At 34.2% G+C, this 23,474-nt stretch overlaps 1 protein-coding gene across 16 annotated transcripts in view; it reads right to left on the bottom strand.

Moving 5' to 3' along the window:
* Positions 1 to 556: 556 nt before the first annotated feature.
* Positions 557 to 23,474, bottom strand: part of ODF2L (outer dense fiber of sperm tails 2 like) — a 42,317-nt gene continuing 19,399 nt past the window's right edge. For 9 of the 16 annotated variants that reach the window (XM_055585296.1, XM_055585294.1, XM_055585298.1 and 6 more), the window contains 9 exons: positions 22,347 to 22,456; positions 21,458 to 21,593; positions 12,397 to 12,507; positions 11,016 to 11,120; positions 8,660 to 8,818; positions 7,291 to 7,376; positions 7,046 to 7,208; positions 4,596 to 4,721; positions 828 to 2,356 (listed from right to left, as the gene is read on the bottom strand). In XM_055585296.1, the coding sequence (XP_055441271.1) occupies positions 2,228 to 2,356; positions 4,596 to 4,721; positions 7,046 to 7,208; positions 7,291 to 7,376; positions 8,660 to 8,818; positions 11,016 to 11,120; positions 12,397 to 12,507; positions 21,458 to 21,593; positions 22,347 to 22,456 (1,125 nt within the window). In that variant the 3' untranslated portion in view covers positions 828 to 2,227. Of the gene's footprint in view, positions 2,357 to 2,476; positions 3,352 to 4,595; positions 4,722 to 7,045; positions 7,209 to 7,290; positions 7,377 to 8,659; positions 8,819 to 11,015; positions 11,121 to 12,396; positions 12,508 to 21,457; positions 21,594 to 22,346; positions 22,457 to 23,474 lie in introns of those variants that run through there. The other 7 variants (XM_055585289.1, XM_055585290.1, XM_055585302.1 and 4 more) reach the window with 6 other exon arrangements.

Raw genomic sequence — 23,474 nt, 5'->3', positions numbered from 1 at the left:
GGAAACGTTAAGCAGGGAGATTGCTGAAGTTCTAGTTCTGGTAAATTTCCTTTGTTATTCTGTGTCAGTACATCCAAGTACCAACCTTAGGGTCTTTTCCTTCCATAGTCTAGCCAAAATATGGTGGGGACCAACTTTTAAATACCATATGCACAAATTTCTTTGATAAAATTAAAAATGTTTAAAAGAGAAAGTATTCATAGATGAAGTAATGCATGATTGTTACAAGAAACCATTACCTTTACTTATGAAATATACATGAAGATAGTATGGTCATAGCCAAGAGAAGAGATTCTGGATACCTGCTGCTTACTAGCTGTGTGACCTTGAGTGAGTTACTTTTCTGTGTTTTGGTTTCCTGAAAAGTAAATGTACTTAATAGCACCTATCTCATTAGATAAAGGGTAAATGAATTAATACAAGTATCAGAGTCAGGACTTTGGCATAGACTAGTGCTCAATAAATAAGAGCAATGATGCCCCTGGGCTAATGCTGCTGTCACGGCTTACAACAGGAAAAAAGTATTGTACAGAGATTCTGGAGTCAGAAGACTTTTAAACTCAAGGAGTTTTATACCACAGCCACAGCAGTAATTCCTCTTACACTTTTCATATTTAAAACAGGAATATGAATACCTCCCTCTTTTAACATCCATCTACCTATCCACAAACATCATCCAAGTGTCTATATACCAGGTCTTGTGTTGTAGCTGAAATAGAAATGAGAAAACGTCAATAAGATACAGTTCTGTTCTTACAGAGTTCAAAGTCTAGTGAAAAATACTCAAGAACCTTAGTTTTCTTTCTTGAGAATATTTTTTTTATTTCATGAGAGTATTTCTTAAGGCTGCCTTTGCTTAAGGAGATGAAGAAAGAATCACAAGGGTCAAGCATATAACACAAGTACTATGATTTAAAATTAAAAGGCAACACTAATATTGTTAGCAATTGTTAGGCAAAAAATGTGGCCCGTTTCTGAAATGATTGTATTTTTGAAAAATACTATGAAGCAATTGGGTCACTGGGAAGTAAGCCCCTGTAGATGATAACAGTAGTCTTAGGAGTGAGGGGATCAGAGAAAAGCAGGCCCTCATTTCTGGTCAGAGAAGTAGATAAAACATCTTGGAGGGACTGAGCTCAGTTCATAGGCTGGACTGTGTAGTATACAACTTGCTGCTTTGAATGATCATTTGAAACCTGAGTGTCCTTTGAATAAACACCTCTCAAGTCATTCTCTGAGAGGAGTCACTATTACTTGATTCTTTGTCAATTATATCTGTCCCCTTGTAGAGTATCCTGACTTGACACATAGGGTAGGAGATTACAGAGAACATCTTCTTGGTGTCTCTTCTACTCCATCCCAATAACAAAGATCTCACGCTAAAGCTTCTTGGTATTAAGAGTGTTTATTTTGATCATCCCATGTGAGTTGGCCATGGGAAGGGGTAGGAAAAATCACTCCTCTTTAATCTCTCAGTTAACTCAGGGGTTTCAGAATGTCTACACTAATAATATCAATCACTAACATAAGATGAACAAAAAGAGACTATAAATTCACAGGAGAGACTAAAGACCTATTCTTTATAAAGAATGCATGCCGCCATGTTTTCATCTGTCACTGTCAGTTGGCATTTAATAAAGCCATGACTTAAAATTCTATATTTAAAACCTGACAGAAATTATAATGGCATTTTAGCATATATTTGAAACAATATTAAGTACACTGAGACATTTGGCAACTTTAGAAAGTATGCAATTATATCATTATTAAAAATAATATTCAGAGTATTTTCTTTTATTATATTAATATATACACATATAGCACTATATAATGTAAAACAATTACATACATTATTTAAAATCATGTATTTGGCTTATAATTGGCTGAGGTTTATTACAAATTCATTTGAATGGTGGCTATAGTCACAAAGAATGATTCTAGCTTCTTTTCTGTGTATAAAATATTCTAGAAACCAAAATAAATTAAATAGATATTAATCCAGAGTTAAGTGAAGACTATCCAGCAAAAAAGGAATACTAACATATATCTTGTTTTAAAATTTCAACTGGATAATAAATTATGTTTCAAAAATCTTTACATAAAAGCCTAATAGCACCACTCATAAATCATAAAGTATAGCAACAGATAACATATTTATTTAATTTTTACCTAATTACTTTTTACTCATAGTAAAAATCTATCGTTTATAGAAAGTAAAGCCAAAAATTTATCCAAACATTGTTACATAAGAGGTTTTAAGAAACTGTAAATAATTCTTAATACTCTCATTTTGATTCTCTGACTTTTCAAGACTATGTTGTATTTCTTTCAAACATACTTCCTGATGTTGTGCTTTCTAAATAAAAAAAAGAAAAATAGTTAATAATGACATTAATATCAAAGGATAGTCATAATATAAAAATTTATATACACAATAATTGAATACATGGTTTTTAATTTTTTAAAAGAAAAAATTTTAGAGCTGACTTTTCTTTAAAATGTAGAATAAATAAGAGTTCATACATGGTTGATCTCTCTGTGACAGTTTATTGTAATACACACCCCTTAGCCCCAAATTATTATATATTTAATATGATTAACTTAAATAGATTTTACTTAAAACTGTCACAATTTCTATTACATTTAACATGGCATATTTTAATACTAGTTTTTGTCATTTTCTTTGCCTAAAAGGCTGACTACTTTTGCTATCTTAAAATAGCAAAACTATTTTTGCTATCTATAAACTAGACAGAATTCTAGTTTTGATAATATGGACATTTTATTTTTAGAATCTTTTAAAAACAAAATGAACTCAATTTCATATGTGGTCTTTGAGGAAAACATTTAAAATGTAATGTATTTTTAAAATATTCAGTTGTGTGTAAATTCCCAAATAGATCTGTTCACTGAAAATATTTTAGACAGACAGGCTACAAATATCACCTAGCTTCCAACTAAAGTGTAGGAACCACGAGAAGAAAAATCTTTTATATCCTTCCTACCAAGTGTTCAATGACACCAGATACCTTCTGAAACTGAGCAATGCCCCCAAGGAAAGTATAGTGGGTGGTATAAAACAACTCGCCAGGCTGAAGTCTACAAAGTCATAGAATGACTATAACGGATCTTTGAGAAACATTGATTTTACTCAACACCTTGGAGGGAAAAATATTAATACAAATACACATAAGGTAGAATGCAAAATGTACATAGATTTAATATATATTCCAAAGACATTTCAGGCTTCTTGATCTAGAGTAGGCCGCTGAGGGTCACCCTTGGGTCTGTGTATCTATTCCCTCTCTCTCCCTCTGAAGCACTGGGCAGAAAATCTGTAGAGGCCTGCTGCTATGGGGCAGGCACTATGGAAGACAGCAGCATACAATTAACTATGAGACAGCCTCTCAGGGTGCTTACAATTCAGATGGAGCTAAGGCGTGTATATAAAACAAATATCTGAAACTGCCAACTGAACTGCTCCCGGGAAGGGACACAAATAAACCCATTTTTCAGCAATGTCCAAATCCAGGGTCAGAATTTCTAAAAAATTCTAAATTTTTACTACTGTAAAAATCATCAAGCTTAACAAAACATCAGATCTTAAGTTTACTTATTTTAGCAGCTTTAACCAAGTACTAGGAATATTATAACACACATACCTTATTTTAATATACTCATTTTTTAGAAGTTTCAATTACACACAGAATATTGCACATTTTACAATATAACAGAAACTCTGACAGTGACTAAAAAATATTGTGAAATAAAGCAAAGGCCTGTGCTAAACTAAAGATGAGAAATGTTTTGTTCTGATTAAATTGCCATGAAACTTTTGATGGTAATAAAATTAAACTAATAATGATGGCTAAAATATTTAACTTTTGAACCTTTCAGGTTTTCAATGGTTTACATGCTTGGGAATGAAAAAATAGTTAAAATGGAGTCTGGCTCCTGGAAAAAATAAAAGTTATTATTTCCTATGTCACTGTTTAGTAAATAATTTTCAACTAAGTCAATCACAATTCGTGCTAGTTTTCATAGTATATTACACCAACTATTTCATGAATAGTTAGGAGAAAAAACAGAAGACTAACTAAACACAGCCAATTTGGTATTCTCATTTTATGACTGAGTAGACCCAAGCATCCACCTCATATGCAGATATAACTAAACATCTAAATCATCAACTTATAACTTCCTAAAATATTCATTATTTAATACTATCAAAATCTAATCATAGTGTTTATCTTAAAAATGAAAAATTCATAATAGAAAGAAAACAAGTAAATGATATCTGTAACTTTCATTAAGCATATGTCATGTAAAAATAATATGCAGAGAAAGGGCCTGATGAGACTTTGGGGGAAATGTAATAGAAGCTACCAAGGATGCAGGATAATAATTCTTTGGCCAAATGCTGACATTTTTATTTTTATGATTTATATTATTTGTTACTTTTAGTACTATCAGTAAAGTAATAGCCTTGATTCCCTTCACTTTGTATGTTAACTGTTTAACTAAAACTCCATGGTAAGAATGTTAAATGCTCACTTATTTTTAATGAAAATACATTAAGCCATACTAATACTTACACTGTTCATTTTGCAAACAAGTTGATTTTGTTCTTCATTTTTCTTTCTAAGCTCATTTTCCAGATCTACTATTTTGACTTGTAAAGCCCTTTCTCTAGATGACATTTTCTCTATTTCTTCAGAAACCTGTAATTTTAGTTGAAAGAATAGAAGAGCTAAATGTGCTTTCTTTAAGATATAATTTAAAGCCTTGAATAATTATACTGTATCTCTTCTTTCCAAATAGATATTATTTGGATATTAGACAACTTAACTACAAAGTGTTTAAAGGTGTTGTACCTTGAGAAACACATATAGCATAAGCATGCATTCTCCTGTTTGGTATGGAAGTATCTGAAAAAGTAGCTTGAAGTGGAAGAGGTGTATATATTACCACAGATGCGATGTAGGCAGGTTTTCCCCAATACTGTATTTCCACAATCTGCTGAGATTAACTGCCATGTTTTTACAGAATTTATATTTATCATGGCATCCAAAGTGGTGGTGGGACATAGAAAGTCCACTATCAATGCTGATTATAGACTTGGATGGAGAGAACTGGGGGCAGGATAGATGATATTCACACCACACACACACACACACACACACACACACACGAGATTGGTTTTTCATTCATTCACTTCCAAAATGGTCTGAATTTGAGTTTTCGTATTTCTCTGATGGTTTATTTCAGCAGAAAGTCTAGCTTAGCAATGTTATCCAAGGATTCAGATACATGGGAACCTATTTGCAGGAAAGGTGGGTTGGAACCACAAGAATGAAAGTGGAGGCAGAGACTAGTTGAGGAGCAAGGAGCTAGTAGGAAGGACTGTCCTCTAACCTAACTCCCACGGACTAAGTTCTAAGTTGTTATAAAGTTATTTACAAAGATTTCTAGTGCACAAATTCCAAGGGTGATTGTGAGAGAAGAATTCTAACAGCATTTGAAGCTTTGGGAGAAAGAGCCCCCAGGACAAGTATCCGTGTCCTTTACAATGCCCTGCGGTATGGACAACAGTGACAGGGCAGTGACGGCACTCTTCACGCGGCAGTAGAGACAGCTCCACATTTCACCGCAGCAGGAAGGAAAGCAGAGGGCAGACACATCTCTGAGGACTCTGAATACTTTTGAGAAGAAATCTGAGAGCATCCAGCATTTCCAAGGTTCATGTAGTCTGAACCCAGGCTAAAGTCACTTCTCCTCCCACAGGCTGGGACTGAGAAACCTGGATTACATTTCTATCATTGGCAGTACATTTTACTACTTAGCTTTCATTCAATGATATGTCTTTCAAAGTCAACTTAAATAGCTTTCCCAGAGGTTAAAAAATATCAAAATATATCTATGTGACACTTAAAGAGTTCAAGGGTATCAGAAGTTCTCTGACTCTTGTGGAATTGCCTTTAACAGGATTGCGAAAGACCACAGGTAGAAGAGTTCAGAGAGACATTCAAAGTCTGGTGTTGGACATGTAAAGTCTGAGTTGCCTAAAAATGTTAAGAGGAGATAAATAAATAGCAGAGCATACGAATTTAGATGTCAGGAAAGAAAGAAGTCTGTGGTAGAGATATACTTCTGAGAGTCATCAGGGTATAGACAATCTCTTTCCAGTGTCATTCAATCCTATGAGGAAACTCATCTTCCCCGTTTTACCAATTAAGAAACTAAAGTTTGGAAAGTAGCTTGCCTTGGGTTGGGATATAATGTGTCAGGGCCAGAATTCAAAGCCACCTCTTGTGAATTCCAAAGCCCACCTCGTGTCTTTCAAGATTACATTTTCAAATTATTTGATAAATTTACCTCTTCTTTGAGATCTTCCTGAATCATTTCTCCACATCTCCAGATTGAACTAATCCACCTGGCAGTGTCCCTTGTGTCTTCCCTACATTACAGCAACTACTTGCTGGATGATACTGTCTGTTCACATGTTGTTTCCCTACTGAACTTGAGTGTCCTGAGAGCTGAGGCCAGTTCTTACTCATCTTTGTATCAGAAGCACTAACAGAATGCTTCTCAACAGACAGTGAGATATTTATTAAATGCTAATCATATGGATTTAACTGGAAATTAATTCTTGCCCATATTTATTTTTACAACATTTGCCAAAAGGGAGTTGAGCTTTATAGCTCACTGAATCTCAATCAAAACCAAAAGGTTCAGTAACTTGCATATCTGCTCTGGTTTCATTTAAAAAAAAGAAGAAGGGCGATTCCTATAAAGTGTTTTCCATTCCTGCCCTTTACCCTGCCACATCACCATTTATTTAGTGAAGTAACTCCGGACCAGTAACATATCTGTTTAGCTCCAAAAGGGAAAAGTAGATAAAAAACAAAAATGTAATTGCTCCCTTCACCCTGTCATCAGGATAAAAACAATAACTGTAGGTTTGGCAAGATGAGATATCGTCTGTTTAAAAAGATGACTCTTTGGTAATCTAATTAAAATGTTTCTAAATAAAGCCCATCTGTACCTTTTGTCTTCCTTCTTCTAAAGCAGCTTCCAGCTGCCTGGCCAGTGCTGTATATTCTGCAGATTTCTCTTTAAACTTAAGATTGCTGTGCTTAAGACATTCTTCTTGGTTTGCCAGCTTCTTTTCAAGTTCTTTATTTTCTGCATCCATCTGTTCTAATTTTCTTTTTACAGAAGACATATATTTTAAAATTATAGTGTGTAGAAAAAAATGTAATACCAACTTTAAGTCAATTTAATACTTACTGTTTAAGGTTTTCACACTTTAACTGAATAAGATAATTTTCCTCTTCCAGAGAAAGCTTTGTCAGAAGATTATGATTTTCGTCAACCTAAAAGAGAAAAAAGTTTTCTTGGTTATTTTCTTTATAAGTGACTTCCAGAGAAATCTACATAGTTTACTGCTAGAACAATTATAAAAAAGAAGATGGTATAAATATTATTACCCCTACACAGAGAGACACCAAGAAATATTACATTGTTAAAAAACAAATTCTTAAATTCCTGGATTTTTTTAAAAAACTATTGCTGCCTCATGGAAAATTATTTACTAAAATTTTTACTGTAAGATGGCAAATAAAACATTCTGAGTAATGTTTTATTGAAAAAGAACATGTATTTTGTTAAGTAAATGTGAAGATTTTATACAGTAACCTCCTATTGTTGGATACTTAGGATTACTCTTACAGTTTTCTGATTCACCTATAGGCAGTGATTAATAATTGAATATCTGTGAAGTTGTAACTATTGAATAAAAAACATATTTGTGAGAAGCAAAACAAAACAGATAAGCAAATCAACCAAAGATACACTTGCCTACACCAAAAAAGAATATTTTTTCCACTGCTTTAAAAGCTTTAAATAATGCAGTTTTGAAAAAAAATTTTTTTCTCATATTTCAGTTAGTGTGATTTGACACTTTCCTAGAAAGATTTCTTCTCAGGAGATAGACTAAGCAAAGTTTTGTTTGCGTTCTTTTAAAAAGAGGATGATCTTCAATATTAAACCCGGGTTAATCTGGAAGATAGGGAATTCTTCCTAAAATTATTTTGCAAAAAAGAGATGTGCCACCACCTTTGGACATGCTTCTTTGAAAAAAAAAGATTAAAAAATATTTATTAAGTGTTTACTAGTGTTAGGCATTTAATTAAGAGATGGCTATATGAAACCCATGATCTCTGTCTTCAGATGCAGTGAAAAAGTATATCTTTAAAAAAATAATTGAGAATAACCCAAATAAACTTGCACATAATTCTAACAGAAATAAATTCTAATTTTTATATGGTAAATTTCAATAATTTATCTTATCCTGACATCAAAAATATACGTGTAAACAAAGCTTTGCTCCTTCTCTCATGCTATTACTGTCCTCAAATGTCTAAATATAGATTTGTATGAATAAACTAAATTAGCAATTTTAACTACCATTTTTCATTATAAAATACTAACAAGAAGAGCTTACAAAATAATCACAGTATTCACAAGAAACTGACATTTTATCAACTTATTTAGATAAGAGTAAAATAATCAACCCCTGACAGGAATGCCCTCAACTGGCGAAATTATTCCAAAGCATTTGACACATCTAACGAAAATCAAAATGATGGCTGGACACCTGGCCCTGAAGCTCCCTAACGGTGTGTGCCTGGTCTGCACACTTCCCTTTGTGGTGCTGCAGACTCTCCTGACACTCCTGAAGCCTCTGTTCCACCGCCGTCAAGGAATCGCGGACACGTTCTAACTCCTTCAGATGAGACTCCATCTGGCCTCTCATCTGAGTTGTAGCATTAGGGAAATAAGTGCAAGATCACACATTCAGCATTCATGTTTTTACTATCTTAAATACTAGATATGCCTGTAATATAATAAATATTTTAGGTATAAGAGTTTATAAAAAGAGATTTAACCAAATAAATAAGAATAAACTTTAAGTTTGACTATGCTAAATAAGAATGAAAAGTGAAACTTTCTCAGTCATATCTGACTTTTTATGACCCCACGGACTGCCGCCAGGCTCCTCTGTCCATGGAATTCTCCAGGCACATTCTGCCAATCCCCAATCCCTTCCCCAGGGGATCTTCTCGACCCAGGGATTGAACCTGAGTCTCCTGCATGATAGGTTAATTCTTTACCATCTGAGCCACCAGGGAAGCCCACCCGTTAAATAAGAATATAGAACACAAAAGTAGGTTGGACTTTAATTAGTGTACAAAAAGTTTGTTGAGTAAATGAATATGGTGATATTAGCTTACAGGTCAAATGTTTAAATTCCTTAGGAAAGTAAACTTATGACTCTGTCCTGTCATTTATATGCAAGCACAGACATTACTAAGACGGCTAGTACAGTAGTCTTCTGCTGTCCAGCCATCAGTCTGAAGTAACTATAGAATTTTGTCCAAAATTTGGTAACTCAAGATATTTTGAATAAAGCAGCCTTGCTGCACTCAGCTTAGTTGGAATTAGTGAGGTTTGCTGTATGTAAATTCAAAATACCTAATATCAGTAGTATTCAGGAGACTATAATTTGATCATTAATGTTACTATATTACTAAGAACAAATCTAATTGTACCTATATTATCTCTGGGCTGCTACAATTCCTCACGGTGGCACTTTTGTAGAGATGTGATAAGAAGCAACCATAAAAATTGCTTGAACTAATAATTAAGAGGAAATAACAAGACATAGGGCACCTAGGATGTTCACAGGGAAGAAAAACAAAAGCTAGACGTTTCCCCAAGACAGGGAATACCGAGAGCTACTATGCAACATCAGGCCTTCTGGATGACAAATGATAAAATTAGAAAAATGCCTGCCTCTGGGTCCCCAAACATCTAAGAGCCCATGAGAAAGACAAGAGACTTAAAACAGTGGACAAGAAAAAGGAAGCGTTTCACTTTAAAAAATAGCTTATCTGGTTTAATACCAGTAACAAAACACTGTGACCTCATAGTATCTGAAAACCCTGCACAGGCTCCAGCCTCTTCAGCCTTTTGAACAGGTTTTCTAAAATAGACTTTTATTTATAGTGTTGCCTATAAAAGAGGAGGCATTTGCATTGGTATGTCTCATGAGAAAAAGTAACCAAGAGGTATGAAATGATTTCTTCTCTGGGCTGCTAAAAATAGGTGAAAAGTAGTAAGTTGCACATCTAATGGGCTACCTTTCCCTCTTTTAACCAGCAGAGAAGCCTGCTCTGACTGACCTCTTCTTCACACTGGTGTCTTACTCAGACTTCTCAATTCCAAGATGTGGGGACAACCCAGAGACAGTCACCTTATTACACTCAACTAACCAGTAACATCTCATGACCTCCCCAGCCAGGAGTCAGGGGTGTCAGCGTCCTACAAGTTTCACTGCTTCCTTACCAAAAGCGATGTGAGAAGACCCAAAAAAGGATGCGGTTTCATTTAAAACTTAAAAATATTCACAAAAACATCATAACTTGCCAACACTGACCTTCCCCTCATTCTTTTGCAATAGGGTGGAAAAAAAAAAAGGAAATGATTTTGTTTTTGAAAAAAAAAAAAAAAAAGGGTTCTTTTTGCTTTTAATGTTACTTTTCTTCCAAAAAAGCATTTAGAAGAGAATATTTTCTTTGTTTTTTTACACAAAATATTTAGTATCAGAATAAAAAAGGTGAGATTAAAAATGAAAGATTTGCACAAAGCTCAGTGATAACCATTTTTTGATGCTACTTAAGTCTCCGCTTGTATCAGAAAAATTAAATATTTATGTTATTTTTTAAATATTTAGGAACAATTAAAAAAATATATTAACATATTTCAGGTCTGGAAGACACATTACTTACTTAGAAAACAAATTGCCACAGAAATCGAGAACAGGTAATTCCTAAGTCTAAACTAAAGAAAATGAAAGAATTTATATAAAATTTATATAAAAGAATTCATATAAAATTCATACAGTACAAAACATAAATAAAACATTTCATTATTTAAAATGTCAAGCTAACCTTTTTTAATTTTTTATTTTTGTTTTTTGTTATTAGGCTATTTTCTTGTAGCAAATTTTTGCATCTGCTTTTTACCATTTCAGCTGCTTCTTGCAGCTTTTGTATCTGAAAATAAAAAATATTACAGTAATACGCATTATTTTCTTATTAGGACCATTATATGAAATAAAAAGCTAAAAATGTGAATTTAAATTTTAAAATTTCTATTTTAAACCCATTATCATTACCCTATTAGTACCATCAGTATGTTTATCTAATGTTATTCCTTCTTTAAATACAAGAACCACTCAGTGCTCTACTCTGATTCACAATCCTTTTGTGATTTACCTGTCTTTTCCCATAATACTTCTAGAATCTTCACCTGAGCTCTGAATATTAGAGAGAGACCTTCATTAGCAGGTCAATGTCACTTTAAAGAATTGGTCTCTGGTCCAAACTAGCTCCCAAAGCAACTATTTCACTCTACACATCAAAATCTGTTAAATAAAAAACAAAAAACCTAAGCACTTTATACAAGACCCAGAGCCAAGAATATACTCATTCACAGTATTCTTCATGGAGGGTTAAATCAGAACCACCAGCTGGAAGACCCAGATGATATTTTCAGTGAGGCATCACACAGTCCATCACAGCCTCCACTCTTAGCTCCAGCAGGGATAACTGGAATATTCTAACTGAATTTTAGTCTCAACTCCAGTTTCCCATCTAATCCATGGGAATGGAGTCCTTCCTACTTACCTACATTATTTCCCTCCTTCAGCTTTAACCTTTAGTTCATTATCCTTCAATTCAAACACTCTCTTTCATGAAAATAAGGTCCTTGTTGACCAATTTGTTACCCATCATTCAAGGACCTGCATATGTCTCATCTTTCAAATGAAGTTTTTCATTTAAATACTGTATTTCTAAATCATAAGCTTTTCTATAAATTACCAATTAACACATGCTCTATTCAATACATATGTTCTTTTCCAGGTCTTTCATGAGAATAAATCTGAATTATACTTTATTAAGATGCAAGGAGGAAATATTGTGCTTTAATGACCCTTGAATGGAGTCATTATTCTAAATCAATACCATTAAAAATACAAGATGACAAATATAACTAAAATTTACTAACAAGATTACTATAAGTTCCATTACACCTATGCAATTAATTTTAGATCACTTTTAGGAATATCCAATATAAACAGAGCATTCAAATTAGGAATAAGAAGAATCAATTTATGAATTTGGAACCTTAAGAAATATTTTGAGATAAATCATATTTTATCACAATAACTCCACCTTTCCTCAATTCTGCTTTTTTAAACCATAAACAAATACAGTGTTTAAATTATCTACCAAGTTTAACAAACATTAAAATAAATGCAATGGTTACCTGAGTTTTATAAACTTCAATAAGGGTTTTCTGTTGTTTTTCTACTTCTTGCAATTCTAAGAGTTCATTTTCAACAGAGGCAATCTCATCCTTCAAAGCAGCAAGTGTAGTCTATTAAGGAATATATAAATAGATTTTATAAATCATTAGAATTCATTTGTATTTCGATGCATTAAAAATTAACTCATTTATCAACGAAGCTAATAAAATTAGCTTATTTCTGACTGCATATAATTACCATTAAAATTAAGAATTTCAAAAAGTTATTTATTAAAAACATATTTTTTAACTTTAAAAATTTATTGACATAAAAGACTTGAACAATAGAAAGACCACATTTGGAAGGGGGACTCAATACTATTGACATATCAGTTTTTTACAAATCAATACAACTTTACTATAATTACAACCAAAACAGTTGAGGGGAAGACCAATATGAGAAAATTAATTTAAAATTCATATGGAAAAACAGAAGAGACTAATAAAAATTTTAAAGGATACTAAGTAGAGAATCTCAGTACTTATTAGATATTAAAATGTATGTTGTTGTTCAGTCACCAAGTTGTGTCTGACCCCTCTCTATATAATACAGGGGTCTATGGAATAGAAAAAAAATACATTAAGATTATATTTATTATATGACAAAGATTGGATTTTTAAATAAATGGGGAAAATATGGATCACTATAATGGTAATAAGACAATCATTCACTAGGAAAAAACAGGTTAACAATACACTTTCAGCAAACATGATTTTTACATTGGTCAATCATACATTTATTTTAATGTGTTAAATATTTTAAAAAATTAAGCTTACACTTTTTTTCACAGAAGATTCAGGTAAAATTTGATTTAATTTTAGAATAGTAAAAACCTAACTAAGCATAAAATCAAAAGACGATATCAAGAACTGTAAAAGTCTGAAATTTTTACCCCCCAAGACTACCAGTTAGCCTAGCATAGTCTCATGGATACTAGCAGAAGACACAAGATTCCTGGGTGAGTCTTATATCAGTGTTTGTGTTAGTTTCCCAAGCCTTACTTCCTCCAAAGCAATACCAAGAGGGCCAATGACACCTGTACACATACTGAGACATACAGAGATGCAACTCCAAATTTAGGGAACCCAAATCTCTTATAACAGGCAGTAGGCATGCCTTTTGGTAGAAGGAAACACTACTATCTTCCAAGGATGTTCACTATACAAACATCCTTGAAAAGATAAGTCTGTTTCTAGATCATAGTCAGTATGTTGCTCCCAAGATGTGCAGAAATGTGAGAGACTCCCAAAGGAAGCCGTAAAGGAAAAAAAAAAAAATATATATATATATATAAATATATATATATTATACACATACACATATACATACATAGGTTCATGTGTATCTCCAAAATTTCAGAGCCCCTCAAAGTATTAAACAGGCTAACAAAATGTGAAAAAAAGTAAAGGATTATGACAAAAGATTAATACCCTTAATATAGAGAGAACCCTTATATAATAATTTTGAAAAAAAAAAAAGACATGTAAAGGATAATTAGTAGTTAATTCCCAAAGGCAGAAATGTAAATGATGAAAAATACATGAAAAAAATATCCTTACCAGTTATTACAAAATGCCCTAAGCACTGGATATAGTCTTTTAGTAGTGAACATAAAAAGCAAAAACCCCTTCCATCATGAGCTTAATGTATTCCATGTATAGACAGACAAAAACAAGGAGTATACAGACAAAGAAAACAAGAACAAGATGCAAGATATATCATACATGATAGCAAGATAGTAAGGACAAGTTGAGAATGGGCTACCAGGAAGGCCTCCTGAAAAAGAGACTCTGGAGTAAACACCAAAAGGATGTGTTGCCCATTGAGGGAAGAGGCCATAGTGGGAGAAAACCTGGTCAGTTAGAGGAAAACAGAAAGAAGGCCAATGTAGCAGAAAGCAAGAAAAAGCAAAGTGTGGAAGAAGATAAGGTCAGAGAGGTAATGTCAGAGGTCAGATAGTATAATGTCTTGTAGATGTTTACTCTGTTAACCAAGAGCAGTGGCATGGTCTGAAGATGACTTAGATTTTTATAGGAACTACTCTACTACTACACTGAATGCTGACTGCAAAGGGAATGGCAGAAGCAGAGAAGAAGTTGAGTTCAGTTCAGTCGCTCAGTCGTGTCCGACTCTTTGCGACCCCATGAATCGCAGCACTCCAGGCCTCCCTGTCCATCACCAACTCCCAGAGTTCACTCAGACTCACGTCATTGAGTCAGTGATGCCATCCAGCCATCTCATCCTCTGTCGTCCCCTTCTCCTCTTGCCCCCAATCCCTCCCAGCATCAGAGTCTTTTCCAATGGGTCAACTCTTCGCATGAGGTGGCCAAAGTACTGGAGTTTCAGCTTCAGCATCATTCCCTCCAAAGAAATCCCAGGGCTGATCTCCTTCAGAATGGACTGGTTGGATCTCCTTGCAGTCCAAGCAACTCTCAAGAGTCTTCTCCAACACCACAGTTCAAAAGCATCAATTCTTCGGCGCTCAGCCTTCTTCACAGTCCAACTCTCACATCCATACATGACCACTGGAAAAACCATAGCCTTGACTAGACACACCTTTGTTGGCAAAGTAATGTCTCTGCTTTTGAATATGCTATCTAGGTTGGACATAACTTTCCTTTCAAGGAGTAAGCGTCTTTTAATTTCATAGCTGCGGTCACCATCTGCAGTGATTTGGGAGCCCAGAAAAATAAAGTCTGACACTGTTTCCACTGTTTCCCCATCTATTTCCCATGAAGTGATGGGACCGGATGCCATGATCTTCGATTTCTGAATGTTGAGCTTTAAGCCAACTTTTTCACTCTCCTCTTTCACTTTCATCAAGAGGCTTTTTAGTTCCTCTTCACTTTCTACCATAAGGGCAGTGTCATCTGCATATCTGAAGTTATTGATATTTCTCCCGGCAATCTTGATTCCAGCTTGTGCTTCTTCCAGTCCAGCATTTCTCATGATGTACTCTTGGATATAAGTTAAATAAGCAGGTAGGAAGTCACTATAATGAGATATGATGATGGGCTGAACCAGGACAATGACAGTGATGCTGGAGAGAAGTGGTTAAATTCTGGATGTATTTGAAGTAGATTTGCTGACAAACTGGATTGTAGGTATGAAAGAAAGGAGTCAAGTAATAGAAAGGATGACTGCTATTAACTGAGGCAAGGGAAATTTTGTAGGATGAACCATACTGAAGAATACAGGAGCTCTATTTTGAACATGACAACTTTAAGACATCTATGAAATATCCAAGAGGAGATTTCAAGTAAGCAGTAGAATACATAATATGTCTAGAATTCAGGGCCAAGTTCTAGGCTAGAGAGATATAGATTTGAGAGCCCTCAGGATATAGATGGTATCTAAATCCCCAAAACTAGGTAAGATTACTTATCAAATTTGGAGAGATTTGTTTTAAAATTGCCAAATGTTGCCAAAAGTATAAGGACCCATTTATGATGGGTGATTTGTAAATATATAATACCAAAATTAAGAATGGGTCTTTCTTTTGACCATATAATTCTACTTCCACAAATTTATCCTCAAAAATATATATATATATATGCAAAAAAGACTAAAACCATCTACATTTTTATTTATAATAGCAAAAAAATATGAAAGTAATCCAAAATCCCCCAAATTATATATGTGCTAAAATAGTAACTTCATTTCTTTCATTTGTGAGATCATAGGTGATTTTTAGATTTTCTGTTTTTCAAACTGTCTATAATGAACAAATAGAACTTTGTAAAACTCCAAATAATTGTTGTTGTTTTTTATAGAGGAGGTCACTGGGCCTTGGAAACAGTATCAGCTAGTATCATCTTCATTTGAAACTAAAATCTAAAATTATTCTGAAATAAGAGAAAGTAACAAAATACGACATCTAGACAATTTTATATTGTATATAACATATGCCAAATATACCTGGATGTTTTTCCTTGAATAAAATTCAGAGAATAATGTGTTAAAAATACATATTTTTAAATTATTAATAGAATATGATAATATATAAACTTTAACTCAATGATTTTTATATGTAATTAAAAACCAGACATAATTAATGAAACATCCTAATTCCCTCTCTGAAGGATATTAAGGAAATTAAGAAAATATAAACATAATCAATAACGCTGCTTCCTCTTCTAGGATAAAACATTTAAAGAATTCATTCAAAAGAATAATATACTTAGGAATAAATTTACCAAAAGAAACAAAAGTCCTGTGTATAGAAAACTATAAAACGCTGATGAAAGAAATCAAAGAGGACACTAATAGATGGAGAAATATACCATGTTCTTGGATTGGAGGAGTCAATATAGTGAACATGAGTATACTACCCAAAGCAATCTGGAGATTCAATGCAATCCCTATCAAACTACCAACGGTAATTTTCACAGAACTAGAACAAATAATTTCACAATTTCTATGGAAACACAAAAAACCCTGAATAGCCAAAGCAATCTTGAGAAAGAAGAATGGTATTGGAGGAGTCAACCTTCCTGACTTCAGACTATACTACAAAGCTACAGACATCAAGACAGTATAGTTCTGGCACAAAGACAGAAATATACATCTATGGAACAAGATAGAAAGTCCAGAGATAAATCCATGCATGTATAGATACATTATCATTGACAAAAGAGGCAAAATGTTCAATGGAGAAAAGACAGTCTCTTTAACAAGCGGTGCTGGGAAAACTGGTCAACTATCACTACGAACAAAGCTAGTGGAGGTGATAGAGTTCCAGAAAAACATCTATTTCTGCTTTATTGACTATGCCAAAGCCTCTGACTGTGTGGATCACAATAAACTGTGGAAAATTCTGAAAGAGATGGGAATACTGGACCACCTGACCTGCCTCTTGAGAAACCTATATGCAGGTCAGGAAGCAACAGTTAGAACTGGACATGGAACAACAGACTGGTTCCAAATAGGAAAAGGAGTATGTCAAGGCTGTATATTGTCACCCTGCTTATTTAACTTATATGCAGAGTACATCAAGAGAAACGCTGGGCTGGAAGAAGCACAAGCTGGAATCAAGATTGCCGGGAGAAATATCAATAACCTCAGATATGCAGATAACACCACCCTTATGGCAGAAAATGAAGAGGAACTAAAAAGCCTCTTATGAAAGTGAAAGAGGAGAGTGAAAAAGTTGGCTTAAAGCTCAACATTCAGAAAACGAAGATCATGGCATCCGGTCCCATCACTTCATGGCAAATAGATGGGGAAACAGTGGAAACAGCGTCAGACTTTATTTTTCTGGGCTCCAAAATCACTGCAGATGGTGACCGCAGCCATGAAATTAAAAGACGCTTACTCCTTGAAAGGAAAGTTATGACCAACCTAGATAGCATATTGCAAAGCAGAGACATTACTTTGCCAACAAAGGTGTGTCTAGTCAAGGCTATGGTTTTTCCAGTGGTCATGTATGGATGTGAGAGTTGGACTGTGAAGAAAGCTGAGCGCCAAAGAATTGATGCTTTTGAACTGTGGTGTTGGAGAAGACTCTTGAGAGTTGCTTGAATTGCAAGGAGATCCAACCAGTCCATTCTGAAGGAGATCAGCTCTGGGTGTTCTTTGGAAGGAATGATGCTGAAGCTGAAACTCCAGTACTTTGGCCACCTCATGCGAAGAGTTGACTCATTGGAAAAGACTTTGATGCTGGGAGGGATTGGGGGCAGGAGGAGAAGGGGGACGACAGAGGATGAGATGGCTGGATGGCATCACCGACTCGATGGACGTGAGTTTGAGTTAACTCCGGGAGTTGGTGATGGACAGGGAGGCCTGGCGTGCTGCAATTCATGGGGTAACAGAGAGTCAGACATGACTGAGTGACTGACCTACAAAAGAATGAGACTAGAACACTTTCTAACACCATACAAAAAATAAATTCAAAATGGGTTAAAGACTTAAATGTAAGACCAGAGACTATAAAACTCTTAGAGGAAAACATAGGCACAACACTCTCCGACATAAATCTCAGCAAAAACCACTATAAGCCACCTCCCAGAGTAATGGAAATAAAAACAAAAATAAACAAATGCGACCTAATTAAACTTAAAAGCTTTTGCACAACAAAGGAAACTATAAGCAAGGTGAAAAGACAGCTCTCAGAATGGGAAAAATAATAGCAAACAAAACAACTGACAAAGAATTAATCTCCAAAATATACAAGCAATTCATACAGCTCAATACCAGAAAAATGAACAACCCAATCAAAAAATGGGCAAAAAACCTAAATAAACATTTATCTAAAGAAGACATACAGATGATTAATAAACATAAGAAAAGATGCTCAACCTCACTCATTATTAGAAAAATGCAAATTAAAACCACAATGAGGTATCATCTCATGCTGGTCAGAATGGAATCATCAAAAAGTCCACAAACAATAAATGCTGGAGAGGGTATAGAGAAAAGCGAACCCTCTTTCACTGTCGGTGGAGTGTGAACTAGTACAGCCACTATGGAGAACAGTGTGGAGATTTCTTAAAAAATTGCAAACAGAACTGCCATATAACCCAGCAATTCCACTGCTAGGCATATACCCAGAGGAAACAAGAACTGAAAGAGACACATTTCAGACACATTTCAGTACCCCAATGTTCACTGCAGCACTATGTACAACAGCTAGGACATGGAAGCAACCTAGATGTCCAATGGTAGATGAATGGATAAGGAAGTTGTGGTACATATACATAATGGAATATTACTCAGCTATAAAAAGGAACGTATCTGAGTCAGTTCTAATGATGAACCTGGATGAACCAGAGCCTATTATACAGAGTGAAACAAGTCAGAAAGAGAAAGGCAAATTATACTAACACACATATATGTATATTAACACATGTATATGGAATTTAGAAAGATGGTACCAATGATCATACCTGAATGGCAGCAAAGAAGACAAGATGTAAAGAACAGACTTTTGGACTCAAGTGGGAGAAGGCAAGGGTGGGATGATTTGAGAGAATACCATTGAAACATGCACATACATTACCATATGTAAAACAGATGACCAGTGCAAGTTCAAGGCATGAAGCAGGGCACCCAAAGCTGGTGTTCTGGGACAACCCAGAGGGATGGGGTGGGAAGAGAGGTGGGAAGGGGATTCTAGATAGGCGGACACATGTATACCTGTGGCTGATTCATGTTGATGTATGGCAAAATCCATCACAATATTGTAAAGTAATTATCTTCCAATCAAAATAAATTAATAGGAAAAGAATTGTTCAATAAATATTGAATGAGAACTAACTATATGTCACACCTCCCCTATGCATCCTCTGCATAAAAGATGGGAGTTTGTGAGGAAAGATTTATCCTAATTGAGGAGATTTTGGGAGGAAGGAGCATTTAAACTGAACTTTAAAGAAAAGGTAGGATTTAAATACTTGAGAAAAAAAATTCCAAACTGTAAAAACAGTAAAACTATAGGGATAGAGGAAAATATGAACAAACTGCAGGAAATAAGGAATATTCATATTTGACTAGAGCTCAGGATCACTTGGAGAAGGCAATGGCACCCCATTCCAGTACTCTTGCCTGGAAAATCCCATGGAGAGAGGAACCTGGTAGGCTGCAGTCCATGAGGTCGCTAAGAGTCGGACACGACTGAGCGACTTCACTTTCACTTTTCACTTTCATGCATTGGAGAAGGAAATGGCAACCCACTCCAGTACTCTTGCCTGGAGAATCCCAGGGATGGGGGAACCTGGTGGGCTGCCATCTATGGGGTCGCACAGAGTCAGACACGACTGAAGCGACTTAGCAGCAGTAGCAGCAGGATCACTAGAAGGCTCCATTATCTAGTCTCCCTTTTAACTGGAGGAAGCCATATGAAAGTGAAAGTGAAGTAGCTCAGTTGTGTCCCACTCTTTATGACCTTATTTACTGTAGCCTGCCAGGCTCCTCCCTCTGTGGGATTCTCCAGGCAAAAGTACTGGAGTAGGTTGCCATTTCCTTCTCCAGGGGATCTTCCCAACCCAGGGATCGAACCCGGGTCTTCCACATTGCAGGCAGACATTTTAACCTGAGCCACCAGGGAAGCCCAGAGGAAGCCATATATTAATACCTAAATAAGGAGAAGAATCAAGTGGTATGGAACTTTCAGGATGTCTCCATAAAGAGGAGGAAATGGGGAAAAGGGGAGAGATAAATCATCTTAATTCATCTTTTGTTTCCCTCCATCCTGTTGTTTGAATCTTGGATATATAATGGATGGAGTCCCATCACCCATTTGAATGGCAGGGTAGAGAGCTAAAAAGTAGCTCAGTTCTCTGATGCCACTCTGGTTTTGAACTGCCAATTTTTGCCTTTTTTTCCCAGATTTTTTTGTCTTCTATTTACTGTCCTCCAAAAACAGTATTAAGGAACTGAAAATGATGTCATCCTCTTTAGTCAGGTCTCATCAGGTTACACATATCTATGAGTGGGAACTCAAATATCCTTTTTCCCAGGAAGTATAAAAGCTTCTACATCTTTTCTCTGGTACATAAAAACTCAATTGTCCCTCAGATTTGATTAAGTTGGAAAATTCTTTCCAGTTATGAAGCAGCCAAAAATATACTTTCTGGTTTCAAATGGACCAAGCCTGAGGCTATACCCTACCATAACCATGACACCTAAAAATAATCTTATGTGCATTAAAGTTAATGTATTTTTGGAGATGCACCTAAACTGCTAAAATTGGAGAATAAATAAATTCTCTTAGGTTGAGACAAAGAGACAGTTATTCAGCTTCATAAATCTTATTCAGTACTACTGAAAACAATTTTTACATGTATCTGTGTATACAACTGTAAACATTCAAATATATAAGCATTGTCCATATATATGTATGTAAAGATACAAAGATACAGTTTTAGAATTACTTATTATAATGATATTCTAAAACTCTGAGAAACATAAAAGATACATGATACAACAGCATACTTCTGAAAGTGTTGTTACTTCAAGCTACTTCTACAAAGGACTAAGTTGTCATTATACAACATGATATACATACACACAAACACATAATACCTTTAATTTTGTGTTCTCAAGATTCAGAGTTTCATTTTCATATTCAATTGAGTGAAGTTTTCTAAGAATTTCTTCACATGAAATTTTTCCATGCTCTTCCATTTTCTTTAGATCTTCCAAAAGATTAATGATTTGCCTTTATAAAAGCCATAGAAATTTTCATTCAAACAATATATATCTTAAGTGTGCTTCTGAAGTTATTCTTTGTAAAGTACAGTTTCAAAAGTTAATCACACTTAGAACAAAGGAAATAGGAAACCATAATCTATAAGGTTACTTCTACCTGAGTAACTGATTAGAAATAATTATCCATTGATGACACTAATGAAAAATTATACAATATTCTCTTCTCTAGTCAGTAAAACATCTAAACTATGATCCACAGGTAGGCCCATCTTTCTGTCATTCATACATGCATACACACATACACACAATTTTGGGAAAGAGTTAAAGAGTTAATAAAAGTATCAAGTGAGATAATAAATAATCTTTAGAAGCAAATACTACACACTACTTTTCAATGAAAAAATTGAAGAAAATATACAAAAAGTGAAACATTCAAAAGCAAATGTATAGTTCTTTATTATTAACTTATTAATAATAAATTACAAAATATAAAACACATATTTTTACTCAGATTTTCTTTGTTATGCATTTAAGACACCTTAAGGATCAATAATTTGTGAATAAAAATGCATTTTAATGGGTAATAATTTTTAATTGTATTTTTAAAGTAGAGTAAGAAAAGTTTATAAATTATAAATAGTAAACATAGCAAATCAGACAATAGCTTTACCATATGTAATTCATGGGAACCATATATAAACTACTCAAAGAGGAAAGAACTGAAAACATTTCTTATAAAATAGTAAAAAGACTCTTTTCTTACTTTTTCATTGTTTCGATCTGAACTTCCAACTCAGTTTTCTCTCTTACTATTTTCTCATAATGACTTTTCCAGGCATTGGAAGCTGAAACTGTTTCAGACAACTTGGCTTCCTAAAAAATACATAAAGTACTCATCTTGTAATTTAATAACACTAGTTTTGTTCTAAAAACGAATACATTATTAACAAGGAAACACTCATCCTATAAGTTATTGAACTTTTGTTACAGAAAATTTCAGTGTACAAATCTGAACACAGGAAAACTTAAAAGTAAATTTTAATAATGACTTTATAATACTATTACTTTATATGCATATAATAACAGCTCTAACAACATTTTAAGGATGTTAACGGAGTTATTTTAAAAACATGTTTCATAATTACTGAAGATAATTCCCTTTATATTTACTGAACTCTTGTCTTTCTCTGACTTCTTTCATTTAGAATACCCTTCAAGTCCATCCATGTTGTTGCAAATGGCAAAAGTTCATTTTTATGGCTGAGTAATATTCCTGTGTGTGTATACACTACATCTTCTCTATACAGTCATCTGTTAATGGATACTTAGGTTGTTTTCATATCTTGGTTATTATAAATAATGTTGTTATGAACTTTAGGCTGCATACCTTTTTAAATTAGCTTTTTGGGCTTTTTGGATAAATATACAGGAATGAAATTGCTGGGTCATATGATAGTTCTATGCCAAGCTATTCTGTATAGATCACCCTACTGACTCTCAACAAATAACTGTCAAATGAATCTACTCTTTACAAATTCACCTAAAGAGCTGTAGCCATTGTACCCCTCTCTAAAGAAAGACAAATTCACTAGAATGACAACAGTGCCAATAATTACTAATCAGAAGACTTAGAAGTAGTGATATGAGCAGTTTACATTTATTGGGTGCTTCCTTCTTTCCTATCACTGAACAAGTGTTTATTCAACATCTACTATGTGCAAGACATTTTTTTTTTTTTTACATTTTTACAGTAATCTTTTTAATGTATTTAAAAAAGACTAGTATTCTGTTTTTATGTTACATGTAAATGAATATTAATATGCATTATGAAGGATATGTTGGGCAATTATACTAGAATATAAATTAAGATATTTAGAAATTTTGCCTATAA

This window comes from Bubalus kerabau, chromosome 6, assembly GCF_029407905.1.
Source record: "Bubalus kerabau isolate K-KA32 ecotype Philippines breed swamp buffalo chromosome 6, PCC_UOA_SB_1v2, whole genome shotgun sequence".
Taxonomy (NCBI): Eukaryota; Metazoa; Chordata; class Mammalia; order Artiodactyla; family Bovidae; genus Bubalus; species Bubalus kerabau.
This window is presented reverse-complemented; position numbering and strand designations above follow the sequence as displayed.